General features: G+C 40.7%; 1 protein-coding gene across 1 annotated transcript; it reads left to right on the forward strand.

Moving 5' to 3' along the window:
• Nucleotides 1-3,907: 3,907 nt before the first annotated feature.
• LOC122003538 (GDSL esterase/lipase At2g23540-like) lies at nucleotides 3,908-5,806 on the forward strand. Its single transcript, XM_042558642.1, has 5 exons — nucleotides 3,908-4,273; nucleotides 4,364-4,494; nucleotides 4,571-4,819; nucleotides 4,909-5,164; nucleotides 5,398-5,806. The coding sequence occupies exons 1-5, from the start codon at nucleotides 4,018-4,020 to the stop codon at nucleotides 5,619-5,621; spliced, it is 1,116 nt and encodes a 371-aa protein (XP_042414576.1). The 5' UTR covers nucleotides 3,908-4,017; the 3' UTR covers nucleotides 5,622-5,806.
• Nucleotides 5,807-11,074: the final 5,268 nt, after the last annotated feature.

An 11,074-nucleotide genomic window follows, 5' to 3' on the forward strand; every position in this document is an offset into this window, starting at 1 on the left:
TCCGCGTTTTGTTCACCGCTGTGGCTGGGTCATCATCCACCACTCACTTGTCGCTCTGCCCTTCACGTTTCGCTCATCGCTGTTGCTTGGCCGTTTGCTCGACCATTCGCTGGTACCACTCGGCTACTCGATTTACGTCGGTCGCCCTATCGCTTAATGTTTTTCTCGATTGCGCACTCGATATCGTCCGCTCGTTCTTATTCTGCTCGGTAGGCATTCTCTCTATTTTTGGATCGACATTTTTCGATTGCCCAGTCATGATGTATTTTCGCTCGGTCACACTCTTTATTTTTAGGTCGAGATTTACTCTAGCTCGGTTGGCACTCTCCCGATCGACACTCGCTCGTTCGGCGCTCATTCAATCACAAGCACGACTTTTGCTTGTTCGTTGGTCTCTTTATTGCCCGGTCGCGATTTATTGACGCTCGGTCAGTATTTTCCTCGGTCACGAGTTATTGACGCTCGGTCAGTATTTTTCTCGGTCACGATCACGACTCTGCTCGTCCATCATTCTCTCCATTGCCTGGTCGTAATTTATTGACGCTCGGTCAAGATTTTTCTCGGGCAGGCTCGCAGCTCTGCTTGTCCGTCATTTTCTCTACTGCCTTGTTGCGATTTATTATCACTCGGTTGGTACTTTTTCGGTCGCCCGGTATTGATTTATTGTCGCTCAATCGTTTTGCTTAGCATCTCTCGATCGTCTGCTCAATATCGCTCGACATTCGCCAGATCGCTCTTTCGACACTAGCTCGATATGTCTTTTGTCGCTCGGTCGGCGCTTGTTCTTTTCGTCGCTATGCTGGGTACTCGTCGTCCATAGCGACTCGTTCGACGTTATATGACAGACCCGCGATATGACTTTGCATACAGTAGTGATTTTGTGTTTCATTTGGATGGGTCTAGTTAGTCGGACTTGCGCCTCCTTCGACTAGACTTGAGGGGGAGGCTTGTGATACGGATACGCTTTGATGGTTGATGGCAAAGTAGTAAATAGAAAGGGGAAAAAGGGCAATGGAGTAAAATCACTGTTGAGGGATTTAGGGAGGAGGGGAGACACGGTTCGAGGGGGGGGGGGGGGGGTTTGGCTTCAGGGGTTTGGGACGTCGCCGCCGCCAACGGGGAAGAGAGTTCTTCTCCTTCTCTCTCGCCGTCACTCTCGCAACGCCGGCAACGACCCCCCCTTCCTCCTCCTCGCTGCGCCATCGCCGGGCAGATCACTGCCGGCTCCTCCTCCTCACTGCGACCACCGCTGGCTCCTCCTCCTCTCGTCCTTCGCCGGAGTCGACACTGCCGCTTCCCTCCTTTTCTTCCCTGGGATGTTGCTGCTCCAGCCGACGCCGCCGACTTCCCACTCTTCTTCCCTCTCTCGCCGCCACTCTCGAGCGACACCGGCCTCGCCGCCTCCTCTCCTCCTCATCCTCTCTCCCGCGACTAACACGACCGCCGGTCATATGCCCTCTCCGCGTGGCACCGCTGCCGGACCGACAACCTCCCTCTCCTCCTCTCCGCGTGGCGCCGCTGCCGGACGACAACCTCCCTCTCCTCCTCTCCGCGTGTTGCCGCTGCCGGACTGACAACCTCCTTCTCCTCCTCCCCGCGTATCGCCGCTGTCGGACCGACAGTCTCTCTCTCCCTCCGCCTCGCGATGTTGCCGCTAGACTCACGCCGCTGTGCGCTTTCGGCACTGATCGGGCCTTCGAGTCATCGTCGTATTTCGGCCTTCAGGCGGTGGTTGTATTTCGACTCGTGTGCTTATGTTGTATTCTTGTCCGTGTACTGATGTTGTATCCCGGTCAGTGTGTAGATAGCTTGTCCCGGCCTGCGTGTCGGTGCCTTATCCCAATTTGTGTACCGGTGTCTTATCTCGGTCTACGTGCCGATCCTGTATCTCGGCCTGCGTGTCGAACCCGTGTCTCGGTCTGTGTGTCGATCTCGCTTCTCGATCTGTGTTGATTTCGTGTCCCGGCCTGCGCGCCGGTGTTTTATCCCGATCTGCAGCTTGTCTTCCGGATCCAGACCGCGTTCAGCTCCGTGCCTCCAGACCCGGCTTCACATTCGATTCCCGTTCGGCTACTCTCCCAAGTCTCGACCACTTGAGCAGCGTCCCATCCGAGGGTGCCCCCTTGGGACAGGGTACGTTCTCGGTTCATATTCTATGCATATTTCACTCATATATTCGTTGTATCTGCCTCGAGTATCGGGGTACCGGGGGCCGGGTCAACCGGGTCGCTGACTGCAAGTAGTGTTGACCAGAGGACTTCTGAAGACTGGGTCAACACGGAAGCCATCTCAGCACACCCCCCTCCGGGACGTCGCGATTCAGTCAACATTTCCGCCACCTCACCTGACGGGATCAACAGGGTTTAACATGACAATCCTTATGAGCTCCTATTGGGGACATTATCAACCTAAATTACTAGGACACAGTTTTATTTTATAATCAACAACACACCATATAAATAATATCATTTTCCAACTTATCGGGCCTATTGATTTATCGAACTAAATCGCACCCTTTGATAAATCAAAGAAATGAATATTAAGTATATGTGCTTGTTATTATATTATGATTAAGAGCACACACTTCCATAATAACAAAGGTCTTGCTCTTTTATTCAGTCAGTATAAAAAGAACTTATCTTAAATGATCCAGCTCAATACACTCTGAGTGTACTAGTGTAATTTTATAGTCAAGATAAACTAATACCAAATTACACTACGACTATTACAATGGTTTGTTCATATCCATCTTAGTCGTGAGCAACTGTTTATAATTTATAAAGAACTGATAACATGATCTTCTGTGTGTGACACCACACACTATGTTATCTACGATATAAATTAATTGAACAACTACACTTAGCTTATAAATATAGATATTTGATAAATATGATTCTTATTTCTAAGTAAATGTTTATACAAAAGCTAGACTTTAGTATACATTCCAACACCGTTTGACTCAGCTTGTGCACATTGTCTCCCTTGAGCGTCGGTTGTTTGATTGCTCCCCATGTCGAAGGCGATGACGGACCGAAGCCCTTTCCCCGATCTGGGCATGTTTCGCCCAACCGACCGATGTCATCTACGCGTTGACCTCCTTTACTTTAACTTCCTTTAACCTCCGCCGTGACAGCGGGATGGAATCCTTCATCATCATCGCATCAAATACCATATAAACCAATAATTAAATTATGACTCTCAATATTAACTAAAAATTCATACACAATGCAATCTTGTTCATCCGCCCAACACCTCTATCATAAATTAAAACTATTGGCTATGACAAAGGAATATAAACAATTAAATCCTGTTCTCCCGATTAAGCATTTTTGTTTTTAAAATTTCGACAAAACAGCCCAGCACCAGTCAACCGTTCGGGCGTTGACCCCACAACAGCATAGGATTTCTGGATTCTGATCTGTTTAGGTTAATTGCTCCTAAAATATTTAGGAAACAGCAAAATATAGATGTTCTTGATTGTCTCCTTCCATCTTTTATTTAATCTTTTTCTCTCTTCTCCAATATTTTTCATCTCCATGGATATGTTTCTCATCTTCCTGTTAGAACACCTGCCTAGCTATTATTAGAATTCAAGTAACAGGCTGTTGCTGCAGCAACCAATTCTCGACCTCGATCTCTACCACAAGATACGGAAGATCTCCAATCATCCTACAAACGATTGATACATAATGGTAAAATTCCACCTAACTGTCACCTAAATCCCCCAAATAGTCCACGCGTAGATAAAGCCTCTGATGCCTGCCCAACTCTCTGTAGCTTCCCAAGGTTGTCAAGAACAAGCAACTCATCGTTACCCGCAACGTTCAATATGGATCAACCACCAATTGCTACTCCCTTAACCCAATATCTATCGTCGTCAAACCAAACGCCAAGTTTACATGGCAGTAGCTCCATCGGCTACTGCCCATTCAACTCCTTCACCAAGAAGACGGCCTCTATAAACTCGAGTTTCTCTCCAGTTAAGCCTCACTTAGAAGAGATTGCTCAGTGAATCAGATGGCCACCAGCCTTGCCTGGGTGACTCTGCTTCTGCTGCTACTTTGTGCCATGGCAACTGGAGATGAAGGTGATCAGGAGACGTCTGTATCAGCTTCTTTCGTGTTTGGCGACTCCCTCGTTGATGCCGGCAATAACAACTATTTCAACACCCTGTCAAAGGCCGATATGTCACCCAACGGCATCGACTTTGCGGCCTCTGGCGGTGAGCCGACCGGCCGGTACACCAACGGCAGGACCATTGCAGACATCATCGGTCAGTAGTTAATTGGGCTCATATTGAATTTGCCTTGGCAATCATTGTCGATATAATCAACAAGTTTTTTCGTCTTTTAAACTCTTGTAGGAGAATTGCTAGGACAAAAAGGCTATTCTCCACCATTTTTAGCTCCGAATACAACTGGATCTGTCATTCTAAACGGAGTGAACTATGCTTCTGGAGGTGGAGGCATACTCAATGGAACTGGAAGAATTTTTGTAAGCTTCTTTAACTAAATATCTAATTTCTGCACTTCCCAATTCGCAAAGTCGAACTGAGATTGTGCTGGTGCAGGTGAATAGACTGGGTTTGGACATCCAACTTGATTACTTCAACACCACGAGGCAGCAACTGGATGAATTACTGGGGAAGTCCCAGGCAAAAGAATTCATGATGAAGAAATCTATCTTCTCAGTTACCATAGGATCCAATGATTTCCTAAACAATTACCTTCTTCCAGTACTGTCTGCAAGAGAAAGAGCCAGGCTAAATCCAGATGACTTCATCAATGAACTCATCACCACATTTCGCAGCCAACTTATAGTACACATCAACTCCTTGCCTCATCCTTTTCGGCATTTTTCTTTTATGATCTTTGTTTCGACACTCAAGAAAGATGATCAAATTGGCAGAGACTCTACACTCTTGACGCGCGAAAAATCGTTGTGGCAAACGTAGGGCCGATAGGATGCATCCCTTACCAGAAGACTCTGAATGGCGTGAAGGAGAATGAGTGTGTTGGGTTGCCAAACGAGCTTGCAGTACAATACAATGGCCAGCTGAGGGACTTGCTCGCTGAGCTAAATGACAATCTCCCCGGAGGCCAGTTTGTTCTTGCCAATGTCTATGATTTAGTCTTGGAGGTCCTCACAAACCCTGGAAAATATGGTAAGAACCGTTTTGCAAGGTTTGAAATTTTGCTTAACTTTTACAACAAACTGTTAAAGCTATAAATCAAGGTTGGACCAGTGGGCTTAATTGATATCTAAATTGTATTTAGAATCGACGATATAGTCTTAAGAAAGCTATTATCTCTTCTCATTAAATCAAATCACCTTAATCTCATGTTTCTTGATTGACACTTAAACATCTGCATTCTTATCAAACATCAAATTATTCAGGCTTCAAAACAAGCAGTTATCCTTGTTGTGGAGACGGGGGGCAATATCAGGGTTATATTCCATGCGGTCCAACCTCAAGCATGTGCGACGATCGTTCAGCTTATGTGTTTTGGGATCCGTATCATCCGAGTGAGGCAGCAAATCTTCTTTTTGCGAAATATATTGTTGATGGCGGTACTAAATATGTATCTCCCATGAATCTTCGACAACTTGTACAACTCTGATTAGCATATCATGCTCGTAGATGTGCATCTTATTGATTTGTCTCAATTGTCTTCTTAATTATGTGGTAGCAGAAAGCTCAATATGCTTCTGCGTCTTGAGAGAGTTAATTAACAGATGTTGATGGGACAATTGTGTGATGTATAATAAATTTGAGTTCTGAGGTGAAATTGAGTTTGCTTTCGTTTTTAAATATTTAAATTGTGTGATGTATAATCAATATTTTAGTTATAATTTAAAATCGGGATTATATATACTTAGAAAGATGGGTTGAAGAAAATATGAACATATACTTGGATAATAAAAAAAACTGCGATGTATGTACATATCAAAGTAAGAAAGAGGAAGATAAAAAAAAATTTTAATAAGATAAAATTAATTTAAATACAACTGATAATATAGTTAAAAATAAAGTATGAGATAGGAGAGTCCAACATAAAGATTCATATAGTCAATTCCATATAATAAGATAAAACTTATTGTTGTTATTGTATCCAACAATATATACAATATATCCTTCCTTCATAGGTAATCGAAGGGATTAGTTTGTGTTGGATCTTATCTTATATTTGATGGGCTTACTTGTATTTGTAAATTATGCCATTAAGATTCAAACCGATGATCCAATGAGTTATTATGGAGCACTAAAAAGGGTCCAGCGTGTAGAGATAGACTTATTCCGTCGCTAATTGCATATAAAGATGAATCAACGATGGAATATATTCTGTCGTTGACGATTTTAATGATGGAATATATGTATACCGTCGTCATATTTTGTAAGCTAATTAGGGACAGTAAATTATTATTCGTCGCTAATATCCTGAATAAAATTTAGATTCCGTAACTAAATTAACGATGAATTTATATAAATCCGCTGCTAATATCTTGAACACAATTTAGATTCTATAAATAAATTAGTGACATATTTATATAAATTCGTCGCTAATTAGCGACGGTAAGTTAATATCCGTTGCTAATTAGCAACGAATATTACATCTTCATCACTAATTCGATAAGTGGAACATGTCGATCAAATAATGACGGATATTTAAATCCGTCACTAATTTTCATTAAATTAAAAAAAACTCTTTGTTTTTGTCCATGTTACCTGTTTACATCTAAATATAATCAAATATAATCATCATAAACGATGATTTTCACAGTAAACTTTTCACAGAAAATTATATTTCTACATATGCGTTGATTACATGGACACTTTAACTCGACATCATTTAAGTATATTCTCGATGAGACTTGACGAAATTCACAAACTCTTTCCCCCCAAAAAAAAATCTTGACTAATAAATTCATTGTCTAATCTATTATACATCCAAGCCTTATTCATATATATTGTATTCTAATGAGAATAAAATTTCCAACATGATTAATCATATCAAACTAAGCATACATATATTTAAATCATTTTCATCATCTTTGGTTAGGTTAATGCTATATATTTGTCTCAGTCAATGATATTTTCATACTTATGAATACAAAGACTTGTTATGAATATATGACAATTGATGCAGATGTATGTATTGTTGGTTAGTCCTAGGAAAATCGTACCGGTTCCATTGTACAAAAATTTTGTACAAGTGTTGAACCTTTCCTTAAATAACCTATTATGTTCTTTAGAAGTTAAATTAGGAATCGCAGACGGAACTTAGCATCATTGATTCCAAATTTAACTTATCTATTCTTGATGGTTTAGATTTGGATCGCAAGCAGAACTTAACACTATTGATCCAAATCCACCTATGTTATTAATTCCATTAAATATTAATTTCCAAAATTGGCTTCCAGGACAGCATGGCGAGGCACATGGCCTTCTTGGGTATGGGAGCATCCACCACCGCCTAGACAAAGCCTTTTAAGGAAAGCTAATATTTAATTTCCTTAAATAACTCTAAGTTAACCAAAAAGAACAATCGAATCACAAATTTGAAAAATAAAACAAAAGAAACACAAATTCGAAACAAATCCGAAAACTCTAGAATCATATGCCTCTTGTGTTTGGTATTTCCAAAAATAACTATACAAAGAAAACTAGTATAATGCGGAAAACAATTACTAGTTATACCTTTCTTTGTAAGCAAATAACCTCTTGATTTTCTACCGTATTCCTCTTCTTATCCCGGACGTTGTGTGGGCAACGATCTACCGAGATGAGAATCCACCTAAGCCACCTTCTTCTCCAAGCAAGATTCGGCTACCACAATTCTTCAAGAGAAGTAGAGGTCCGGCCACCACCACCAAGCTCCAAGGGATGCAAGAAACAAAACCTCCTTTCTCTCCTTCTTCTCCTAGCTAGAACCGGCCACCATCAAGAGCTCCAAGAGGGAATAAAACCGACCACTAAAGAAGAAGAGAAGAGGAGAGGGAAAACCTCTAGGGCCGGTCACACCAAGGAGAAAAAGAGAGGAAGAAAAGAATAGAGTTAGCACCCATGAAGGCACCTCTACCCCCTCTTTTATAATCCTTGGTCTTGACAAATAAGGAAAATTTAAATAAAAACTTCCTTATTACTTTGCCATGAAAAGGAAAATTTAATTAATTAAAATTAAAATCCTTTTCACAATTGTAATGACCGACCACTTTAATTCCCAAAACAAGGAGAGTTTTAATTAACACAAGAATTAAAACTTCCTAATTTGTTTCCGGAAATTTATAAAAAATTTCTCCAATAATTTTTCCCTTCATGGTGGATTATAAAAAGGAGTTTTTATAAATTAAAATCTTTCTTTTAAACATGTGGATAATTTTCAAAAAGGAAAGTTATCTCTAAAAATTAAAATCTCCTTTCAATCTACAAATAAGGAAAAATATCAAATCTTTTCTTAATCTTTTGTAGAAACTTATAAAAGAAATATTTAATTTTTAAACTCTCTTTTAAATCATAAACATGGTTAAAAAAGGAAACTTTTTTCAAAATTAAAATCCACCTTTCAATCTACAAATAAGGAAAGATTTCAAATCTTTTCTTAATTTTTTGTAGAAAGCTATAAAAGAAAGATTTAAATTTTAAGCTCTCTTTTAAAACCATGGAATCCACATAAGAAAAATTTAAAAAAAATAAAATTCCCTTTTATTTTAATAGGGTCGGCCACCTAAGCTTGAGTTCAAGCTAGGGCCGGCCACCTCATGAACCCATGAACCATGCCTTTGGCCGACCCTAGCTTGGACTCCAAGCTAGCTTGGCCGACCCCTATAGGATGGGTAAGAAGGTGAGTATAGATGGGTATAGTACTCTATAATTAAGAGGCTACGTTAAGGACCGAGAGGAGAAATTGGTTTTGGTCTCCCGATGAAATTAAGCATCCCGTGTTCGCCCCGAACACATAACTTAATTTCATCAATAATAATTCATTCCACTAAAGAACTATTATTGAACTACCACACCAATCCCAAATTACATTTTAGGCTCCTTCTTATTATGAGTGTGTTAGTCTCCCTGTGTTTAAGATAATGGATGCCCACTAATTAAATGAGTTACTGACAACTCACTTAATTAATATCTGTTGATACAATCGACCTAGGATTAAATAGGATGATCTTTGTTTTTGATGTGTGTGTCAAAGGGTTTAAGTTAGGCTTTACATTGGTTCTAATATGTACTTAAGTTGTGCAGGACTTGGAAGATTGCACAAGGTTGGAAAGTTTCATGGCTCAGGCTCTTGAAGATTGATGAAGGATGGTGCATCTGATGGACCACGGACAAGAAGCAAACAGAGTGAAGGAAAGTGAACCTCAAGGTAATGTGAAGGATGACACGAAGAATAGCTGCAGGCTTGAGTGCATCTGAGGGACAAAGGCTGAGGAGGAAGACTTCAAGAGCAACTCCGGACACCAGTCGACTGGGAGCGAACAGAATGTCTCTGTTCGCTCAGTCCACAGTCACCAGTCGACTGATAAAACATGCAGCCGACATGGTGCAGTCGGCTGCATGTTTTAGCAGTCGACTGGTATAATACCGTTGGGATGGTGACGCACAGGATCTCCACAGATTTGAATAAAATAGTAGCTGTTGTGTGATACCAGTCGACTGCATGTTTCATCAGTCGACTGATATCAGAAATTCCAGCATACTGTATATAAAGTTGAAAGCTTGGAAAGAACAACTTAACTGATTCAAATTACTGTTTAAGCTTTCCAAGTGATCTTCAAGTCTTACTACTCTTATTCTCTCCTCCCTAAGCTTATCAAAAACTTGTAAAAGGAGGAGATCATCTTGTAAAGGTTTCTCCACCATCACTCTTGGATTGAAAAGGAGAAGATCTTAGTGGAGCTTGATTGGGTGTGTGTGTGCCTTGGATTAGTCATCTCAAGGAGGTGGAGACCAAGTAAATCGAGGAGTTAACCTTGTTCTCTTATTGTCTTTCAATTTTATTTCTTTTCGTGCTTCTACTAACAAATTGTAGGTGAAAAATCAAAGAAAGGCTATTCACCCCCCCTCTAGCCATACTCAAGGTCCTATCAATTGGTATCAGAGCACGAGTTCGCATCAAAAGAACTAATCATCAACCGAAGCATCTAGATGGCGTTTCAAGAGGGATATAGCACCGCTAGACCACCCTTCTTCGATGGCAATGACTTTGCATATTAGAAAGGTAGGATGAAATATTATTTAATGAATGATATTGAAAATTGGTTTAGTGTTGTAGATGGATTTGAGAAGCCAAAAGATGAGTCGGGAGCACCTCTTCCAACCAAAGAGTGGACAAAGGAGATGGCAAAGAAGGCCCAAGCAAATGCAAAGGCCATAACAACCCTATAATGTGGACTCTCAAAGGAGCAATTAAGCAAAGTAGGACCATTCGATTCCGCCAAGGAGCTTTGGGAGAAACTCATTGAGTTAAATGAAGGATCAAGCGAATCAAGGAGGGCCAAGAGAGATCTCTTGTTGGGGCAACTTCAAACTTTCACTATGAAGATAAATGAGACCGTGAGCTAAATGCACGGTAGATTCAAGGAGATAGTGAATGGTCTTCATGTAATAGGTGAGAAAATTGAAAATCGGTACCTAGTAAGGTATGTTCTTCAATCTTTTCCTAGAACTACCTTATGGACATCAATGGTTGATGCGTATAAGGTTTCTAGAGATCTTTCCTTAATTAAGCTTGATGAATTATTTTGTGAATTTGAACTTCATGAACAAGCTAATATGGTTTCAAAAGAGAATGGTATGACTCTTATTATAGAAAAGAAGGAAAAGAAAAAGAAGAAAGAATCCTTATCATCCGAATCTGAGCAAGAATCATCGGATAGTGATGATGAAATGTCGGCGAGTGAAGTGGCTCACTATGTCAAAAAGATGATGGGAAGATCAAGAAAATTCACAAGAAAGGATGTGAAGAAAATGTTTCAACCCTCAAAAGGTAAAAGTAGTCAAAGTTCAAGTTTTAACACTAATGTCACTTGTTATGGATGTAACAAGAAAGGACACATCAAGCCAAAT

The sequence above is a fragment of the Zingiber officinale genome, chromosome 7B, assembly GCF_018446385.1.
Source record: "Zingiber officinale cultivar Zhangliang chromosome 7B, Zo_v1.1, whole genome shotgun sequence".
NCBI lineage: Eukaryota > Viridiplantae > Streptophyta > Magnoliopsida > Zingiberales > Zingiberaceae > Zingiber > Zingiber officinale.